This window comes from Littorina saxatilis, linkage group LG12 (genome assembly GCF_037325665.1).
Source record: "Littorina saxatilis isolate snail1 linkage group LG12, US_GU_Lsax_2.0, whole genome shotgun sequence".
In the NCBI taxonomy this organism is placed as follows: domain Eukaryota; kingdom Metazoa; phylum Mollusca; class Gastropoda; order Littorinimorpha; family Littorinidae; genus Littorina; species Littorina saxatilis.
In genome coordinates this window covers 29,808,234-29,830,698 of record NC_090256.1, presented here as the reverse complement: position 1 = coordinate 29,830,698, position 22,465 = coordinate 29,808,234, and the positions used below count along the sequence as shown (strand labels likewise).

Below are 22,465 nucleotides of genomic sequence, written 5' to 3'. Positions count from 1 at the left end.
TAGATTGGATGGCTGAAGAAGTCAAGATGTTTAAGGCAGAAAGTAGGGCGCCATAAGTGTACAGTTGTTCTGCACTTTTATATTATCATAGGTCTAACGGTTTGACATAAAGAGGGTGGTGCCACTGATTGTCTATGTACTATTGTGCAAACAACAAATACTGCAACAATTTGTGTACCCCACACCCACAATGCCCGCGTTATATTATATGTTATTGTATTATATTTGATTACATGTATATGTATTAAAACAATTCATCTTTATCCTGGGAGCTGTATAAGACGGAGTGGTGGGAGGGGGGGGGGGTTGGAGACATCTCAGGTGATGCATACAGAGTTTTGTTTGGATCGCTTCAAAAAGTAAGTACAGATTGGAAACTATACTTACACACAAACACACTCACGCACGCATGCACGCACACACGCAACACACATTCACACGCTCTCCCTTTCCCTCTCGCTCTCCCCTTGGGTGGGGAGGTAGCTCAGTTGGTAGCGAGCTGGCCGCTTTGTAGCCATCAGCGTGGGTTCGATCCCCATGTTCGGCGAGAGATTTATTTCTCGGAATCAACTTTGTGCAGACTCTTTTCGGTGTCCGAACACCCCCGTGTGCACACATGCGCACGAAAAAGATCCCAAGTTCACAGCGAAAGTCTCAGGGCTTGGAAAACACGAAGACACGCATGCAACATCTCTCGTCTCTGAATATCATGATCGTATTTCGATACTTTGACGAGACAAACCCAATGCTGGTGTGTTGAAGACGACAGCCACAGCGGGCTTGTTCGAGTCAAAGTATCACACCATATTATCTTCAGCGTATAACCAATACCTGTCCCAATATAGGCCAACTGGTCTGAGGGAACGTTAAACCCTAATAGTCAGTCAGTCGCTCCCCCCTCCCCCCCCCCCCCCCCCTCTCTCTCTCTCTCTCTCTCTCTCGCTTTCTCTCTCTCTCTCTCTCTCTCTCTCTCTCTCTCTCTCTCTCTCTCTCTCTCTCTCTCTCTCTCTCTCTCTTGTAATTTCACTCTTAATTTCCTGATTCTCGGTTCCTGGGAGTCTCTGCAAAGAAGGTATTTTTACAATCCGTTTGATAATATTAATGAAGAGGGCCTAAGCATCTGTGGAGAGCTCATGGATGTTTGTGGAGGTTAAATTTATGTAATACCATATTTTACAAATTATCGTGAACAGGCGAGTGAGGTCTAGCACAGGCATAATGATTTGAAGGATTTGCCCGATGGGGTCAAGGATTTTCTTAACTGCGCGTAACGAACCTTAATCAAGGGGAATGAGAAGATGGTGTGGTGAGGGTGGGGGACGTTGGGGGGGGGGGAGGGGCGGTGTGGCGTCACTGAGAAAATATAGGTAGACACTTGTACAGTCACGCGCATAACAAGGACAAGAATCAGACCTGTACGTGACAATACCTGTGTTTACTGAATCAGTACCCCTTTTCTGCTGTGACACAGCGAGCTTACCTCAAAGCTATGTTTAGACAGCTTTCGGAAACAAACCCGATGTAGCGCGATGTCAGCTTTCCGCCTCTGTCACCTTTCCGACTCAATATTACTCGAGACTGAAATGTTTTGTCCTGGCCAAATGAAAGAAGTGACTTATTTAAGGACGAAATTAAAAGCATGTCATTTTCTTGCATGTGAATGAAATTGGTGGTGAAATTTAATAGATTTCATCCCAAAATTCGATTTCTTCGAAAACGTGTACCGAGTGGAAACATTTTAGGATGAATCAAATTTCTAAGTTAAAATTAAAACAAGTCGCGTAAGGCGAAAATACAATATTTAGTCAAGTAGCTGCCATTTTTCAGCAAGACCGTATGCTCGTAGCATCGTCAGTCCACCGCTCACGGCAAAGGCAGTGAAATTGACAAGAAGAGCGGGGTAGTAGTTGCGCTAAGAAGGATAGCACGCTTTTCTGTACCTCTCTTTGTTTTAACTTTCTGAGCGTGTTTTTAATCCAAACATATCATATCTATATGTTTTTGGAATCAGGAACCGACAAGGAATAAGATGAAAGTGTTTTTAAATTGATTTGGACAATTTAATTTTGATAATAATTTTTATATATTTAATTTTCAGAGCTTGTTTTTAATCCGAATATAACATATTTATATGTTTTTGGAATCAGTAAATGATGGAGAATAAGATAAACGTAAATTTGGATCGTTTTATAAATTTTTATTTTTTTTTACAATTTTCCGATTTTTAATGACCAAAGTCATTAATTAATTTTTAAGCCACCAAGCTGAAATGCAATACCGAACCCCGGGCTTCGTCGAAGATTACTTGACCAAAATTTCAACCAATTTGGTTGAAAAATGAGGGCGTGACAGTGCCGCCTCAACTTTCACGAAAAGCCGGATATGACGTCATCAAAGACATTTATCAAAAAAATGAAAAAAACGTATGGGGATTTTATACCCAGGAACTCTCATGTCAAATTTCATAAAGATCGGTCCAGTAGTTTAGTCTGAATCGCTCTACACACACACACACACGCACACACGCACACACACACACACGCACATACACCACGACCCTCGTTTCGATTCCCCCTCGATGTTAAAATATTTAGTCAAAACTTGACTAAATATAAAAAGATTGGTTGGACGAATTTGACCCCAAGAATGTAAAGTACCCAAGGTCGATCGTCAGTACTATCGAAGAATGATCTTTTGTCAGTTGAGTGTGGAGTTTATACAAGATCAACCGTGAGGCCAAATCGAACAGGTGACAGAGGCAGAAAGCTGACATCGGCACTGAACTTGACCAGTTTACTTGCCCAGTGCAGCTGATTGGTTCTATCATCGACACGACGACCACCTATAACTATAACTCTCTTACTCTGTCGGGTTAGAATGGGCTGTGCCGAAAGAGTGAATACACTGAGACTTTCGCTGCAAAATTGGGTTATTTATCGTGTGCATGCCTGCACACGGGGGTGTTCGGTCACCGTGGCCGAGGAGAGTCTGCACAAAGTTGACTCAGGGAAATACTGAATCCCTTGCCGAACGTGGGAATCGAACCAACGCCGATAGCGACAACTGGTATTGAACCGTGCAGCTCCACTGCCGACTGAGCTATTTCCCCGCTATTTAGGGCGCTATCTGAAATGTTTAGTTAACCGGAACTTGTACCTAAATGTTTGTTTAAACTCCCTCCCTTTAAACTGTGCGATAGTTTCCCCTGTTTGACTCAGAACTTTAATTGCTACGGCACTGATACACTGATCCGACTGGGCACTAAGTGTATTGAACACGGCTGCCGGAGCGGAGTCACCACACACACATTCGAGCATGCTATTAGGCTTAGCCTAATGAAATGTTTTTATCGTCTAATCGATGCTTGAGTTGTTATAATTGATAATTTGGAGTTTTGATGTCAGTGTTTTATTTTGAATGTATCAGTCAGTAACTAGTATAGTTAAAAATGGCGGCAAAAGAAACGCAGTATGTATAATTATGTTCTACCTTTCAGTGCTGCCAGGGAGACGGCAGAGCACATCATGGCCGGGCCGAGCGTCACAGAAATTCAATCCGCTGCAATGAAGTGCCGGCTCGGCGTGGCATAATGCAACCATTGATATAGTAGTACTGTAGAAGTACTAGTAGTAGTAGGGACTGGACTGAGTGGTTTCCCGGATAGATCTCGCGGCTTTTTGAGCGTCCCGTCTCATTTTCAAATTTGCTGTAGCTAGGTCGATCATATTTAGCATGCTCAAAATCGCTTCCTTTAATACTCATTATCACCAGAGACATTCAATGTATGTCTCTGTTATCACGACTGAAGAGTTATGTCGCAGATGGCCGTGCATTTGTGGTTTGGTTTTGTAATACTGACTGGATATAATAGTTACACAAAAATGAGTTTGAGGTTCTCGCATGTGTTGAAGCTGAGGCGGCAAAACCTCATGGTGAAATTAGTAATTTGATCGTGTTTTGCCGTCGGACTTTAACTTGAAACAGTGAATCACTGAGTATCGACGATTCATCGCTGAAGTTCATCATGTAAACTCTTTGTTAATATATTAAAGGACAAGCACCACAGAGATATAGACCTCTAGTCTTTATCGCTGTGGCAAGTACCACTATAATTATGAAGTAACTTTGTTCGCTTGCCGCTTTGGGCCCCGAGAAGGAAAAGCCTAAGGTGTCACAATCACTGTGCCACAAACAATGTTCCACGTCCAGGGAAAGTCTACTCTGCATTTATAAACATGATCAAGGGAAATCACCCTGACGTTTGTTTTGCATGTTTTGCATGTGCTTCACTGCTGATCTCCATCGTTTGACTTCAGAGCTAATGCACCAATGTGTTGTAAGAAGATCCATAATTACCGTTCATTTCCATGTTCTTACATCCTGACAAACGTTTGTTTCGCTGAGCTTTGTAAACACGATATATATATATATGTATATTACCTTCACACTTTGGAAAATGACCGAAAATGTCATGCCTGGCAATGCATCGTTTGCGAAGTTTTGTCATTTGATTTTGAGGGAATAGACTGATGTCACTGTGCGGTAGAACATTTTTAAAGAGGCTTATAAAATGAAAAATATAACACAATTTTCTTATAACTATTTTGGCATAGTCAGTATATATGTGTGTTTGTGTGTGCAAGAGAGAGAGAAATGCAGTTTGTGTCAGATACCACTAATACATTTGCACACTGCTCAGTGTCCTAAATTGACATGCATGTACTGACTCTCCTGTTTTCCGTCGATATAATTAACCAACATCTTGTTGTTTGATTCATCGTGTGTGGTGACAGTAACTGGTCGATCCTCACACAGTCACAGCTTATCTTTCTAGGCAGGTCCTTGTGACACACTGACCTATACGGTCCTCTCTGACCTCAAAGCCAATCTCCACAGGAGCCTGAACTTAAGTCATCAGTACTAGTAGACTAGCGACCTAGCCATTTTTGGACAATAATCTTGACTGTTGTAAAGGTCGTATATATATATAAATTTGAGCTGCCACTTGAAATTCTTTGTTAGGCTTTTCTTTTCCTTGATTTTGTATATATATTTAGGTCTGAACATGTGAATAAGTGTGAAGTGATGCTATTAATTTTAAAAACCCCACCCCAACCCCAGTTTCTTATCACTGAATTCTTGACTTTTTTTTAACCCTGGTTATTTAGGGTCTATCACTTGGAATGATATAGACTTTTGTCTTAAAATTTTCGGAGTGGCTTGGAAACGGATAAGTCAGTTACAGAGCACCCATATATGCTTGAGAACCGGCACTCGAGAGTAGCTCTCAAAATAGAGATTCCTTTTCTTCTTTTATACATGATATGTCAGTTTAACCCTTGTGGTGTAGTGGGTAGCGCTGCAGACCCTAGCTTGTCTAGTTTTTGTTATGAGTTGATTCACACAGCCAGCAAACTTATTTTTATTTTATTTTTATCTTTCTCAACCCTTCTTTTCCTTCTCTTCTTTACCATTCAAAAGATTTTGAGAGGTTTATTAAAGATCAAACAATGCCACGACAAAGCTCATGAGTCATTTCATTTGAAGTCAGTAATATCACTTAATTACTGTATCATCGTGTATGCATCAGTGAACCAAACACTGTGTAATCACTTCTAGTCTAAAAACAGCATAAATCACCAAACTGCAGTGCCATAAATCATTTACATGGGAACAAAAATGTTTTATCATTATTTTTATGACAAAACAAAACTGTTTTGCATTGAACTGTTTTGACAGTGCCGACACCTGATTCAGCAAACATCTGGCTTCGGTCAATCACTCATGATACATTACATATACAGTATGTGCTATAATATTGCGGGGATACAAGTCGTTCTTAGTCTTAAATTGATCTCCATAAACCTTTATCTAAATAAAGTATTACAGTTCTTAGCATTTAACTAAAAAAAAAAACATGTTCCGTTTCAGCTCTTCTGATTTTTTTTGTCAATTTAAACGCAGGAACCTTGTTTTTGTGACTTTGAGGTTGGGGTTTGTCTATGTTGTAGGTTCCACTGTTTAGTCACTACCCAATGTAAAATGTTTGCTGGATATGGTAGGGGAATGAACAGCCTTTCTAGTCATATAACTGGTTTTACAACGGGACAGCCTCATCAAAACAATCTGCACCCAAACACCACTGCCTAGGTTTTTAGGTTTGATGTGAATGTCATCTTCATTTTTTAACTCATTGTCTCCCAGGTACGGATATACCCGTACCCACTCATATGGCTCTATCTGACCAGGTACGGATATCTCTGCTCAGACTGTTAGCTTGAGTCGCTTCCTGTAACGTCCATCTAACGCCTGCATTCCAGCGTGTTGATACACAGTTACTACACAGTTACTACAATTCTGAGTGACCTGCTGCAGCACAGCTGGTCTCGGCTATAAAAAAACTTAGTCAACACAGGTGGGGTAGAAAGTGTTAAAGGGATACTATTGATCTGACCGTTTTGGGTGTGTGTGGTTTTTTGGTGTTTTTTTCTGTGTGTGGGGTGGGTTGTTTTTTTGCGCATATTCCTGCAAATTTAATGAATCTGGAGTATTTATGGAATCCACTGTACCTTGTCTGGATGCACACGGCATGATTAGCTAGAAAATGCACCAAAACAAAGTAAATGAATCCACTTCAGGTGTTGGAAACAAGAAGTACAGTCGAACCTGCCCTGGAGACCACCTGCCCATAAAGACCACCTGCCCATAAAGACCACCCCAAAGGATCCCCAGGGTTCGCACAGTTCTTAAAGGTTTTTAAAAACTTGTAAAAACTGACCACCCCTTTTTAAGTCCTTAAAAGTTTGTAAAAATTTACCTATATGTTTGTAAAAGTTTGTAAAAACTGCTGTGTGACTGAAATACATTCTTTCTGAAAGTGTGTGTCTTCATTGTGAATGTTAAACGTGCTTTGTGAAACAAAATAATGAAAAATGCAAGATTAGAAAACATTGGAGATCCGTAAAAACGGACAGGCTAGCTAAACATTCAAAACGAAAGAAGATAAAGTTTAAGACTGGCTAATAGTGAAACTACACCTGTGCATGCCTGTCTGTCCGTTTCCTTGCTTACACATACTCGTGAAGCCTGATCGCGCAGTTAACAAACACATGTGTGAGTTTATAGAAAAAAACAATTCAAAGTCAACAAAGACTTTCTTCTGAGATTTGTTAAAATCTCTTAGCAGAGCAAATAAAGCGAGTAAAAAGTGTCCCTTCACAGACAGCCCTTTTGGGGAAATCAGACCCTCCTGGGACGGGACCAAGATTTCAAAGAGAAGCTAACACCCCGAAGGGAGAGCATATCAACAGAGAAATCTAGTCCAGAGGAGGACCATTGTTTTACTACCGTGTCGTCACGTGTTTCATCATGGTAGAGATTATATATATAAATGTGTGTGTGTGTGACTAAAGTGGGCGGTAGACGACAGAGGCGATGAAGTAAACTTATGCAGATGGAGGATTGCGTGTGTGTGTGTGTGTGAGTGACTTACACACGTGAAAGAGTGTTTCTGTGCAGTGGGAGGTTTGTGTGTGTGTGTGTGTGTGTGTGTGACTTACACACGTGAAAGAGTGTTTCTGTGCAGTGGGAGGTTTGTGTGTGTGTGTGTGTGTGTGTGTGTGTGTGTGTGTGTGTGTGTGAGTGACTTACACACGTGAAAGAGTGTTTCTGTGCAGTGGGAGGTTTGTGTGTGTGTGTGTGTGTGTGTGTGTATGACCAGTGACATACGTTCCAGTGTTTCTGGGAAGTGGGGTGTTCGCCAAATGGCGACCCTGTCCATAAAGACCACTGTCTAAAGAGACCACTTTTGCTCAGTCCCTGGGGTGGTCTCTTTAGACAGGTTCGACTGTAGTTGAAAAGCGTCGCCTGGCAGCAAGATAGCCTGCCATCTATAATGCGGCAGCCTAATAACCGCTTCACAAGCAAACACAAAAAAGGGAAATGACACAGTGGAAGTAACCTAAAAAACACGCTCATTAAGAAGGTTCTTCCTTTGCCTGTTTTAGTGAATACAATTAAAGTTTTAAGGCACTTGATTTTGCAAAATGAAGGCATCAGTCCTCCTGTGTAGTAGCATTATTTGTAAAGCAGAATCTTATACTTTAAAAGCAATCTGATGGCCTTTTTTTCTTGGGCAATATCCCTTTACTTAGACACAAAACCCCTGCCCTTTTCTATGGGCGGACTAAGTATTTGTTGAGGGCTATTGGGGATTACTTTGAGGAAAGGAAAAGGCAAAATAGTATTTGAAACACAGGCAGTTTCCTGTCAACAGCTTGATGTTGGCAGCTTCTCTACCTCTGAGCTTTCACATTTCACTTCAGATTGGAAGGATATGTGCAAAAATGTTACCTGAACACAAAAACCACTAGTAAGATCTGGGATTAGAGTGGTTTCTGAAAATGTTTTGAAAACAACAGAAGTTTTTTTTCTGTTTTAGTTTCTTTACGAAATAATTATAGTCGTGTGTGATTCTTTAAAGAATGTCGTCTCGGAAGTGTCATAAGCATGACCATTGTTTTGAGATTAATTGCAAATGTGACACAGTGTCTCGTGGCAGCAGCCCCAACCAAGCGACAAAAAGTTCAACTGGGAATAACTCTGACGGACAAAGTTTCTGCTCTGGTATAGACAATGAAGCTTTCGTTATAGACGACAAAAGCTTTGATGATATCGACCTACAGTGCAGTACAAAGTCTGACTTGAAAAGTGCTGGTGAGATTTGTGGGCTTGAAGACAATACCGTCAGTAGAGGAAACGTTGTAAGTACAGAGAAACCGAATGAGCGTAAGTCAGTGTCAGGCTCATGTGGAATTTCAACAGTTGTGAAGAAAAAGGATATCCCTTCTCTGAAAAACCCGGAGTCGGTTGTGAAAGTCATTAAGGTTGAAAGTAAGTGTTACAATTGATTTTTGATTTTTGGAAGTACAAAATTGCAGAACCGGTGTTGACCAGATCAGACGTGTGAATCAGTTGCTAAGAGCCGCCGTAACTCATCAGTCATCTGTGACACCGTGGTTGTTCTGAGTGAAACCAGGAAATTGTCTGCATTGCTTATGTAGGTGCTCTCTATTTGTAGACACAAAATTATTACTATGTTTTAAGTGAAATAACCTGTACTTCGAAAACTGTTTTTTCAGGCACATATTCAGTCAGCTATTGACTATGCTTCCACAGTGTGGGACTCTGCAAGTGCAAATACTTTGAAACACTTGGGCAGTTTACATAGACGAGCTGTTAAATTAATTATTTTAAAAAATACATCTCTTTCCATGACTGATTATAAACGATTGCAAATTCTTCCTATCAAAGATAGATTTGCATATAACAAAGGTGTGATGATGTATAGAATTATGTCAGGGAATGCACCTACACTCATTGCCTCAAATTTCAAAATAAATCATTATAGAAAATGTAACAAATTAATTACCCCAACTCCAAGAATTGACCTGTACAAGTCGAGTCTATCATATTCTGGAGCAATTATGTGGAACGCCATTCCAAATATAATTAAATTACGAATTCATGAAATATCATTCAAGGAATATTACATGCTGTTTCTTTTACAAAACTTATAAGAAATATTATCAAGCAGCTGGCAAAATATAACTGTACTCTCTGATTATGTTGAAAAACATGATTATATATAATTCATGAAGGATTTTTTTGTTTTTTTGTTTATACAAACACATATTTCTCTGTTACATATTGTTTTCAAGCATTGCTAAAGAATCACAATGCATCTTAAAATGTCTTATTGGTTGCTTAACATGTTAATTATGGTAAATATGTCATTTGTACTATAGTTAAACTTATCTTTTATTTCTTCTTGTTTGTTACCCCTCCATGGGCGAGGGCCGGATGAAAAAAAGCATGTATACGTCATATTGCTTATTCTGTCACCCTTGTAAAATAAATTTCAATTCAATTCAATTCAATTCTCTCTCTCTCTCTCTCTCTCTCTCTCTCTCTCTCTCTCTCTCTCTCTCTCTCTCTCTCTCTCTCTCTCTCTCTCTATCCCCCTCTCTTTCTCTCTCTCTCTTTCTCTCTCTCTCTCCCTTTCTCTCTCTCTCTCTCTCAGAATTGTAAAACAAATGAAATTAAAAAGTCTTCTTTTAGTATTTAGTGGAAAAAGACATTTTGTTTGATTGCGCGAGTCGAGAACAGTTTTGCAAAGAAAAATAAGACAATTTAGATATTGTTTCTTTTCATTAAACACAACTCAGAAAACAAATCTCTCTCTCTGTCTCTTTGTTGCTACTTGACTCTGCTTAGGAACGTGTAGCATGTTGAAAACAAAGACTGGTGTTGACAATCAGCCTTTCACAGCCTCGTGCCCTGTTGGTGTCCCAACACCTGCCTTGTTTGAGCAGACTGACCACAAACACAGTACAAACATGGGGTCATTGGAAAAGAGCATTACTCACGTGAAGCTTGCGGAAGCTTTAACAAATTTGCGGCTGATGAATGGAACATGGTTGGGAAAACATCCTGTTAAGTTTGATGCTGCGCTTGTGAAACAGGACTTTTAACTAAGTACATACAGGGTCCCTTTAAGACCCCCCCCCTCCCCCACCCCTGATTATGGCCAGTCCAGTCAGGGGATCCCTGTGACCTCACAGCTGTTGTGCACACTGACCAGTGGTTGTTTTGAGCACTTTCACCACTGATCCAGACAGCAAACCAGGTACCTGGAAAATATATATGAAGTACTGAACAACCAAACCCCCTTGTAAGAATAACCTAGTTTTCCAGATTTTCTTCACACATAAATGAGGAAAGGAAAGTTGTAATGTTTTTTTGGTATAGATTTATGGAGGTCTTGAAAGAGGGGGTTCCCCTGTAAAGAGTTCAATATCTGTGACAGGCGTGCACAGGTTCATACTGTTTTAGGCTTGTGTGCAAGTGTTATAATAAAAGTGCTTTGAATTTGTCACTATAACTATATAGGTTGGGCTCCGGAATATTTGAAAATTCATATTTTGGAGTGCTAAAATTACGTTAAAAAAACTGCACGCTTGCTTTTGTATACTCGATCTGTAGGTATTTTTTGCAAACACTACACATTCAAACATTCATGAAGACAGATGTAAAAGAAGCATAAGAAATGTAATGGATTTGATCATGATTGTTTTCTGTTTCAGCCTCACTGAAAAAGTGGGTGACAGGAACAAACTTCATAGTCTATGTCAGCCACTTTTTGTCAGCATGGGTAAGGACAATATTTGTACACATTTCTTCCACAGAGAAAGATGGACTGTGTATACTTGTGTCTGCACATGTCTGTGTGTGTGCATGTGTGTGTGAATGCATGCATGCGTCTGTCTGTGTTGCTGGAAATAATTGTCAAACCACTTTTTGTTTAAATTGTCAGAATTGTGTTGTCATTGGGAGTAGAAAGTAAAGTGGACTCTGCAGTTTGTGCTGGTCCCCTCCTCCCTCCCTGTCCCTTTTCTATACTTTTTTATTTTTTTTTATTTTTTATTTTTTAAATACGTTCTTAATTCTTTTTGGTACACGACATTAACATCAGACAGCAACATCATCCCTTTTCTATACTTAACACCTGTACATTGTGTCCCTGGATATTAAGTCATTTAGTGAATTTCATCATATTTCAGAGACCTGTTTTTGATTGTGGTGTTGGGGTGGGGATGTAGCTCAGTCGGTAGCGCGCTGGATTTGTATCCAGTTGGCCGCTGTCAGCGTGAGTTCGTCCCCACGTTCGGCGAGAGATTTATTTCTCAGAGTCAACTTTGTGTGCAGACTCTCCTCGGTGTCCGAACACCCCCGTGTGTACACGCAAGCACAAGACCAAGTGCGCACGAAAAAGATCCTGTAATCCATGTCAGAGTTCGGTGGGTTATAGAAACACGAAAATACCCAGCATGCTTCCTCCGAAAACGGCGTATGGCTGCCTAAATGGCGGGGTAAAAAACGGTCATACACGTAAAATTCCACTCGTGCAAAAAAAACACGAGTGTACGTGGGAGTTTCAGCCCACAAACGCAGAAGAAGAAGAAGAAGATTGTGGTGTTGTTGTTTTTTTTTACTAAAGATGACACTATAAGCTGTATTTTTTTTATTATACTGTTGATTCTTCTTGTGATGACAACAGAAAGGAGAAAAACACTGTTTTAACCCAATTTGTATTCAATAAATTTGATTCTGACCACACACACATCCTGATGTTGATTTCAGGGGGATCGCATGTGGTCATTCGGTGTGGGGCTGTTCCTGGTCAACATTGCGTCCAACGACCTCCAACTGCCGGCCATCTACGGACTGTGCACTTGTCTGACCATCTTCCTCCTGGGCGCCACAGTGGGACACTGGGTGGACATCACACCTAGGCTGAAGGGTAATGGTTCACTTTAAACAGGTCACAGTTATTGCACAATTTTACATAAAAATTGAATTTTTGAGGTGACTTGGCATTTTAGCCATTTATGTTGCTGTGATAAATAGGTCATGTTGTGTGTGATCAGATCATTCAGAGTCAGAATGACTCCTGTTTCATAAAAGAGGGCACTAGGGGGTGTATTTTAATAACTGTCTTTTGAACTCATTTATACAAATCTCCTATTTAAAAGTGGATGCTTTTTCTGGCAGCGCTCTATGCAGAGAAACCCCAGACCTACAAATATGTGAGGAAATGGGGTGTAAATGAGGAGGGAGTCATTGATATGAAGGTACATTTAGTTTGACATGTTGTGGTCTTGAAAGAGGGGTTGAATTGTTTCTGATTTTTCTTTCAGCGGCACAGCTCGCCCTCATTCTTCAGAACACCTTTGTGGTCATCTGCGCGGCGGGAGTGTACGCCTTTCTATGGTTTCAACATGACATCATCGTGAGCGAGAAGCGAGAGTGGCTGGTGCCGTTATGCCAGGCAGGCATCATTGTGTTTGCCATTTTTGCCGACCTGGCCAGTCTGGCGCGTATGATCGCTGTAGAGAGAGACTGGATTGTGGAGATCTGTGGCAAGGACAAAGACCTGCTGGCAAGTAAGTGGGTCATTGGTATAAAAATAGTTTGGGTAGTTGTATAGTTATAAGCACATTGCAGAACTGATAAATAGAATACAAAAGATAAACACAAATAATTTTGTACAAGCATGTAAAACGTGTGAGTGTTTTGTATTCTATTATTCAGCTCTGTAATGCGCTTAAAACTATACTAGGATCTGTGTGGTGTGCATGAACTAGCTAAATTAGTTTGACCCATTTGAATCCATGTGTTGAAAATATCAGTTGTTGTCATCATTTTCACGAGTTTTCATTCACAAGCACCTGGGAAATAAATCTCATGTTCCCCGGGGAATAAATCCCCGGTTACCATAGTGGCAGGAAGCCCTATTACATGGATAATCAAAAGCAAACCCAATAGAAACGCTCGAGGATTCTTCGGCTCTTTTCATTGGCGTTTCCCCAGACCTAAACAGACGACAAGACACTGCTTTGCAAAGTTCCAAAAACCAACTGGCAAACTGGCAAAAGTAAACAAAAAAACAAAACTACTTCAATAAATTCGTCACAAACAAATGAAACCTACCGATATGTTATGTCTTCTTACAAATTCACGGAATGCGTGTATCTGTGTTTCGATACACAGACGTTCGGAGAAACACGAACGTCAAGTTCAAGTAAAACGACACCTGACACACACATTTTGACCCGTGCACAAGACGTTGTATCGATAAACGAAGCACAAGTAAGAAACAATAATAAAAGCAAAGAAAATAGCAACACGATATGCAAACATAACAAAGCCGAGCAAGCAGAATGACAGGTCTAATGAAAAACAAAGAGGTACCGAGTCGGAAACAAGATCGCGATTCTTTCCTTCGCTGCACGACGCAAATCTTCTGTGACCTTTGACCAAACGTAGCTTCCACATTCGATCACCGTGTTCAGCTTAATATTTACAACAGAAAGCCGAGGGGGTGGAATACCGAGATGAACCTACAGAAATGTGCATCCTCAAACCTGACATATTCATCCCAACTCATTTAATGAACTCAAAAACACAGAAAGTTGCTTTCACACGCCATCTTTGATTGCCAGTGGTTATCAAACCGGGACCCGTGTGGTTATCCGCACGGTACCCGTGTTTCAAAGCATGGCTCCCTGGGTTGATTGTGCACTTGTTTTCTCACTACCAAAATGATGACAAAAACGATGTTTGATGGTTTGTTGACAGACCAGCTTTTTTGTCGGTCCTCGGGGGGGGCATATCGACTTTTGTTTCATATTTATTGACCGCGGCCTTCGGCCTTGGTCAATAAATATGAAACAAAAGACGATATGCTCCCCCTCGGACAGACAAAAAAGCTGGTCTGTCAACAACCCATCAAACATCTTATAATGTTGGTGGTGGTGGTGTTTTTGTTGTTGTCTCTGTTCTCTCCTTATTACTGAAGGTGTCCGTTGCTAGAATCTGAATGTTTTCAGCAATGACCAATCAACACTGAAATAAAATTCAGTTGTGAAAGTTAATGCATTTCTTATGATATCCTCTCAAGATTGATTTAGATGCCTCCAATTTTGTTATTCGTCCTCTTTTCATTGTTTCGATCGTGTGTATTTTTTTTTTCTCGCAGAAATGACAGCATCTTTGCGGAGGATAGACCAAGGCACATTGATCCTAGCTCCGATAGCCACAGGGCAAATAATGACTTATGCGGGACTAGAAAATGGAGCTGTCTTCATTGCGGCCTGGAACGTGGCATCAGTGGTCATTGAGTACTACCTGATATGGAAGGTCTACAACACTGTCCCTGCTCTTAGGGCAAAGAAAGACCTTACCCGCACTGACAGTGAGTTTGACTGAAACTCTTAATTTGCTCTGTACTTGTTTGTGGTATACAAATTGATGTGCACAAATGTTTATCATGATCATTTTCTTGTTCAACAGCGTACATTGCGTGCCACTGATCTGTCAGTACCACCTCTAAGTATTTTTTTTTCAGCAGACTGAGTTTAAGGCGTATTACTGTTGGTTTCAAACCAAAGAAGTACCTGTTTTCTGAAAATCTTCAATCATTTCCGTGGAACCACCCTTTCAAGATCCTCTGTTCTCAGACCACCACCCCCTGCTTTCTCAGACTTTTTGTTAATAAATTCTGTACATTTTACCTCCATTTTTTAGATACCCTGCCTTTCAAACGCGGATTTTCTCAGATTTGTTGCGGTCTGAAAAGGGGAAATCCACTGCATAAGTTTTCTCTGTTGATTTTTGTTGTGCAGAGCTCAAAAAAGAGGAGGCTGAAGAAGGCATAGACCTCGCCAACGAAGCAGAGACAGCCAATCAAGCTCTTACTTCAGACACCAACCTCTCCAGAGAAGTGAAGCCCGTTGTCTCACTGGATTCGACCCACAGTGGTGATGATTCAAATGATGTAGACGCAGAGACAGCCAGTAAGTCTCCGGCATCAGAGATGGCTAGTGCTGGGGACGCCAAGCTAAGTGTCTCACCAGGACACGCGCAGGCAGATGACAGTGTAGAAAACAAAGTTATGGAACTGCAGTCTCATCATCTGGAAACAGAAAGAGAAAAGGTCAGTTATACCCACCTGGCTGAGCAAAAAAAATGGATAAAGATGAAGTTTGGTATTATTTTCTGAAGAAGAAAAAACATATCAAGGAATGTTTTTAATAATTCAAGGCTGTTGTTTTTAATATAGTCATTTCTTCTTTTAACTTCATTTTCAATTAAAAAAAAATTCTTGATTTTTGAGTCACTTGAGAAAAAGTGACTCTATGTAATCGGTCAGTGTTAGTCTGTCCGGCCGGCCATCCGGCCGGCCGTCCGTAGACACCACCTTAACGTTGGACTTTTCTCGGAAACTATCAAAGCGATCGGGCTCATATTTTGTTTAGTCGTGACCTCCAATGACCTCTACACTTTAACGATGGTTTCGTTGACCTTTGACCTTTTTCAAGGTCACAGGTCAGCGTCAAAGGAAAAATTAGACATTTTATATCTGACAAAGTTCATCGGATGTGATTGAAACTTTGTAGGATTATTCTTTACATCAAAGTATTTACATCTGTAGCCTTTTACGAACGTTATCAGAAAAACAAGGGAGATAACTAGCCTTTTCTGTTCGGCAACACACAACTTAACGTTGGGCTTTTCTCGGAAACTATAAAAGTGACCGGGCTCAAATTTTATGTGAACGTGACTCATTGTGTTGTGAATAGCAATTTCTTCCTGTCCATCTGATGCCTCATATAATATTCAGAACTGCGAAAGTGACTCGATCGAGCGTTTGCTCTTCTTGTTTTCTGAAAAATGTACAGAGAAAAACATTTAAAATAGGGAGACGTCTTGTTGTCTTTTCTGGGTCATAAGGTATTTGCCTTTTGAACGTATGGTGTAATATGTAGTTGTCTTTTTCCCCTTTATTCTTCTTTTCTTTCATTTGAGAGTTTTCTGTGTGCAGCCCGATTTGGCAGGGAAAGAAGTGGAGATTGCAGACGACAAAGGCAAGACAAAGAAGAGTGGTTGCAGTAAAATGTTCATCTGCTCCCAGTTGTTGACCCTGTACCGAGGATGGAGGACGTATGTGAGGTACAGCGTGGCTCTGGCAGGCTTGGGCTTGGCCTGTCTCTACATGACAGTGTTGGGTTTTGACAACATCACTGTGGGTGAGTCCTGGCTCTTTTCCAAAACTCAATGTTTTATTGTCCTCACATAAATAAGGAAGATTTGGTACACAGTGTCAGACAGTTTAAAAGAGAAAATACATCACATTGACTAAGAATGTTACTAATATCATCTGTTTATGTACATAAACATCTGCTGACAGGAAACATGCACATAAACAAGCACATGCGCCAAGCTTACCTGAAGCTTCTAAACATTACATACACACACTTCTGTGGATTGGTGACCTCTAGACGTACCAAATCTGGCTGATCCTGGTCATGCTAGGGTCGAGAAGTAGCATATTATCATTTTCGTCAACGTCTACGGAGCTAGAGCAGCAGTAAATTTGCTTCTGATTTATTTTATGTATGACAAAGGTGATTCAAACAAGCGTTTGATGTCATTGTTCTATTGCTTTTGAATACTTTTTCATTCCTCTCCTCCCAGCCTACGCTGTCACTCAGGGAGTCTCGGAGTCCATTCTCGGAATCGTTATGGGGGCGTCAGCTGTGTTTGGCATCCTGGGTACCTTTGCCTACCCGGCGTTGCGACGTCGCTTGGGCCTGGTGCGCACTGGGATCTTCGCCCTCTCAGCGCTTGTGGCGTGCTTGGTATTGTGTGTGGTGTCCATCTGGATGCCAGGCTCCCCTTTCGACCCGCTGTACTACATCCATCCACCACAAGTCCCTGTGTGTCACAATGCTACCACGTCTGTCCCGTCAGCAAAGGTATAGTTGGGGTTTTTGGTCAGATTGAAGATTACCAGCATAGGCGATGGGTTTAATAGCAAGCCATACTCATTGCGAAGAAGTTAACACAGTTAAGACAGGCTGAGTCATAACAAGACTGTTTTTTATCTGGCCCTTTTTAGTAAATGTTCTCCTTTTGTAGTCTTGATATACAGTGAAATAGGTATTTATCATGATAGTAATTGTAACAAAGGCTTTTGGCCACAGGAGCTCAGAGCAGGTAAAATACTATTTTACAACCAGTGTTGATGTTAGATGCTTTTCTTTCGAAAGTTTACCATGTCTTCTTTTTCTTCATCCTCTTCTTCGTCTTCTTCTGCTTTTGTTGACACCTGGCTTCAAGAGACCATAATGTGCTATGACTAGGGTAAGAGGCATTTAGCATTGATCTTTTTCTTGAATTTCTTTCTTTCTTTTCCTGTTTTCATTTTCAATGTAAGATTTGAGCATTTGACACTTCCTATTCAGATTTTATGGACACGTGACTAAACAATTGTTTTTATCAAATCCACAGTTGCCAGTCATCAACAACAACACAGCTGCATACAACGTCAGCATTTCTGCCACTCTCCTGCCTTTCCTAGTCACTGACTCCGGCAATGGGACGGACACCATTTGTGTTGGGACTGAAACTGACGGACCGGAATCTTACCTGTCTGTTGGGCTGCTCCTGGCTGGCATTGTGACCGCTAGATTTGGTAAGGGACAGTGTACAGTTTCTGAGAGTCTCAATTTAACCTTGATTATTTATATTTGACTGAATGCGCTAAAAGAAGCTGCATGTCTAAGAAGTGGGAAAACGACACAGAAATATTTTTGCAAAGCTGTTTATAATAAAGCAACAAAGAAAGAAAATGTTGTTTTTAATTTTATTTCAGTCATTCCTCAACATATCTTTAAAGTGTATAATCAATCACTATGACCTGTAAGCCTCTGAAGAAAAGCAAAACAAAACAACACAAAAACAAAAAGAAAGGTTAGTCAATGGAATTTTTGTCACAAACAAAAGGAAACATGATTTCTTTGTCAATTTGCGTGTGAAAGTTTCGTTTTGTTTATATCTAAACATTCTGGACTAAATCTTTCTTTTTATTGATCCTTGATTTTGAAATGTTAGCAGTCTATCTGTTTCTGATTTCTTAAAAAGAAAGGTACCAAAAAGGTTTGTAGAGTAATCTGATAACACTGATGTCCGTCGTGCAGGCCTGTGGATAGCAGATCTGACCATCACCCAGCTGTTCCTGGAAGACGTGGCTGAGGGAGAGCGAGGCATCGTGAACGGCGTGCAGAGCTCGCTCAACAAACTGATGGACGTCCTCAAGTTCGTGCTGGTGGTGGCCGTCCCCCATGTGCAGACCTTCGGCTACCTGGTCATAGTCTCCTTCATCTTCATCTGCCTGGGCTGGCTGTCTTATGCCATCTTCTTGCGCAAAAATCGGGGACACTTCTTCCATTTTGAGAAGTGCGTTGGGCGTGATACAGCCAATGGACACGCTGTGCCAACCGCTGCATAGTAGTTTGAAGTTCTTGTGCTAAAAGTGTGTGTGTGATTGTTTGTAAGTGTGTGTGTGTGTGTGTGTGTGTGTGTGTGTGTGTGTGTGTGTGTGTGTGTGTGTGTGTGTGTGTGTGTGTGTGTGTGTGTGTGTGAAAAAGACTGCAACATGACATTGCCATCAAAGGAGTATTTATATATTTTTTTGGTATTTGTTTTGCTTGAATAACTATTTGCAGCACTTGACATTTGATGCACAACTTTTAATTGATGGTCTTTAGCACTGTATCGTTTTTAATTTCTTGAGATGAAAGTGTTGGTGATATGGAGTGACTTAGACATTTTTATGCATGTATTGCCTTCGGCTGTTTTTATGAAGCTGTTCTTTTATTGATGTTGGTTAAGTTAAGCATATTTTTGGTGGATTCTTCATGAAATCTTTTTATTTACCTGGTTAAGCAGTGGTTATTTGTTTTAGTATATAATCAGTGAGATTGTGGTAGTTAATTAATATTTATGTATGTATTTGTTTATTGAATTCAGAGGGCATTAAAATGGAACAGTGTGACTTATTATGAAAATGTACGGTACATGCCAAGGCACCTTCCTTTTTAGCTGGCCCGAGAGTAGTTGAAATCTCCAACGTCTCGCTCCCCTACGGCCAAACATCGTAATGAGACTACCTTTACCTTTTTACATTTAGTCAAGTTTTGACTAAATGTTTTAACATAGAGGGGGAATCGAGACGAGGGTCGTGGTGTATGTGTGTGTGTGTCTGTCTGTCTGTCTGTGCGTGTGTGTGTGTAGAGCGATTCAGACTAATTTACTGGACCGATCTTTATGAAATTTGACATGAGAGTTCCTGGGAATGATATCCCCGGACGTTTTTTTCATTTTTTCAATAAATACCTTTGATGACGTCATATCCGGCTTTTTGTAAAAGTTGAGGCGGCACTGTCACACCCTCATTTTTCAATCTAATTGATTGAAATTTTGGCAAAGCAATCTTTGACGAAGGCCGGACTTTGGTATTGCATTTCGGTTTGGTGGCTTAAAAACTAATGAATGAGTTTGGTCATTAAAAATCGGAAACTTGTAATTAAAAATATATTTTTATTAAACGATCCAAAAACAATTTCATCTTATTCTTCGTCATTTTCTGATTCCAAAAACATATACATATGTTATATTTGGATTACAAACAAGCTCTGAAAATTAAAAATATGAAAATTAGGATTAAAATTAATTTTCCAAAATCGATTTAAAAACAATTTCATCTTATTCCTTGTCGGTCCCTGATTCCAAAAACATATAGATATGATATGTTTGGATTAAAAACAAACTCAGTAAGCTAAAAAGAATAGACATACAGAAAAGCGTGTTATCCTGCTCAGCGCGACCACTACCGCACTATTCTGCATGGCTTGTCGATTTCACTGCCTTTGCCACGAGCGGTGGACTGACGAAACTACGAGTATGTGGTCTTGGTGAAAAAATGCAGTGCGTTCAGTTTCATTCTGTGAGTTCGACAGCTTGACTAAATGTTGTTATTTTGCCTTACGCGACTTGTTATATACATGTATGAGGTGCCTTAACTGTGACATTGTGCAATTTTTGAAATAGTTTAGTCAAATTGACCCATTCGTGAAATAGCAAACATCTGCCTAATAATAATTCGTGAATTAGGCAGTGTTTTGCGCGTCATTTTAAATGACCTTCCAATTCATAAAATAGCCCCTTACCCTCTCTATCCTCCCACAACCCCCCCCCCCCTCCCAAATGGAGCAAATTTGACATACAGCCATGTCAAGGACTATATGTACTGTTGTTGTTTGACAAACTGCTGTTATGAATGGATTAAACACATTGATTTAGAACCAAAGACACTTTGGCCAGTACTCATAAAATGATGTGTGCATTACCTGACTTTTGATGCAGACTTATATTTTTATGTCTCAGTTCCCACCTGTCCTCGTATGTTTGTTCTGGTGTGTTTTAGTCTGTGATGATGTGTATGTGATATTTCTATCGGATTTCTTTGGCATGTGCTGTATAAACTGACATGTTCACTAAAGTCTAAACACTGTGTTAACAGTGAAAGTAAACTTTAAAGACATGTGAAAAACTCTTGATCTAAGACTGTTGTTGTAAAAAAAAAAAGCATGGTAAAAGTGAAAGTACACTGTAAATATATGTTACAAACTTTAAATGAAAGACTCTTGTTGTAAAGGCCTTTTTAGACTCTTTGTTTCTTGTTTTCTATTTTTACACAATCTGTAACATATTTGACAGTAGATAGCAGACACTTTTTTGCCATAGTACTTTCTTTTTAAATGTTTGAATTTGACATAAACACCAGCACTAAGATTTCAGAAATACAATTGCTGTGCTCCTGAAAAGAAACTTTGAAAAAATACTGAACTTAGGACCCACCAGTAAGCCCAAGGGATAAAGATCTGAATAAAATAATCACCCTGGATAAAAATATCACTTTCTAAAGACTTAGTACACAAGTCATGGTCAATGTGCTATGGCAAAATTTCCAGAAATAATTAAATTTGCTGCCAAGAGAGGACTGATGCGCTCCAGAAATGCCCAAATCCTATTTGACCGGGAGGCATTGCCCCTGCACCCCACCAGGGCCTTGGCGGCCACTGTACCCCGACCTATTTCAGACTTTTTTCAAGACAGTAGTTCCCCAGCTTGATTATACCATGACATATCCTACATGTGACAATGATCATCAGAAAGCTAGTGTTTAAAGTTCCATGACATATGTGTCATGTTCAGTTGATGTTGTTTCTGTGTGTTTTTTATTTTGGCACTATACACTGCTGCATATCCTGTAATAATGATGATGAAACTCATTCTTTGCAAAGTGATTTTATTTTCATAGAGGTTGGTATGTCTTAGGTTGTATACTTGCATGTGGAGATTATTTTGTTGTAATTTCATCTGTAACTGTGCAGTCAAAAGAAAGATGCAATTCTGGAGCTGTTTATCTTCAAAAGATATCCATCCAGGCTTTTGGAAATGTTACAAGCACAAAAAAGTGGAGAACTTTAAAAAGACTGAAAGGCTTGGGGTGTCACTTATGTGTGTTTGTGCGTGGGTGTGGGCGTGCTTGAGTGCGGGTCTTTGCATATGTTAACAATCTCGTTATTAATGCAACACACACAAACACGGACTCTCTCTCTCTCTCTCTCTCTCTCTCTCTCTCTCTCTCTCTCTCTCTCTCTCTCTCTCTCTCTCTCTCTCTCTCAGTGAGTGTCAGTGTCTCTATCTCTCACGCAAACACACACACGCACATACACACACACGAGAGCTGTTTACGTCCCTAAAACCAGTAGATCCTAACTCCACTGTAACTCCATGTTCTTGAAAATGTCAGCTGAACAGACAAACAGTAGTTGGCAACAAGGGTCCATGAGTTAATCCTAATAGAGACTTTGTTTATTTTGACTGTCATTGTGTGTGTGGTCTATATTCTTTTTCTCTCTTTTAAACTTTTGATTGTTGCTGCAAACAATCACTTAACCAGCACATAATGCATTCGGTGTGGAAAGGATTTTGG

At 40.3% G+C, this 22,465-nt stretch overlaps 1 protein-coding gene across 1 annotated transcript; it reads left to right on the top strand.

Annotated features, from left to right (window-relative positions):
• Window positions 1–4,252: 4,252 nt before the first annotated feature.
• On the top strand, window positions 4,253–21,962 carry LOC138981717 (ferroportin-like). Its single transcript, XM_070354779.1, has 10 exons — window positions 4,253–4,336; window positions 11,145–11,212; window positions 12,202–12,361; window positions 12,759–13,004; window positions 14,600–14,815; window positions 15,246–15,556; window positions 16,445–16,649; window positions 17,098–17,378; window positions 17,914–18,097; window positions 18,603–21,962. The coding sequence occupies exons 1-10, from the start codon at window positions 4,330–4,332 to the stop codon at window positions 18,911–18,913; spliced, it is 1,989 nt and encodes a 662-aa protein (XP_070210880.1). The 5' UTR covers window positions 4,253–4,329; the 3' UTR covers window positions 18,914–21,962.
• Window positions 21,963–22,465: the final 503 nt, after the last annotated feature.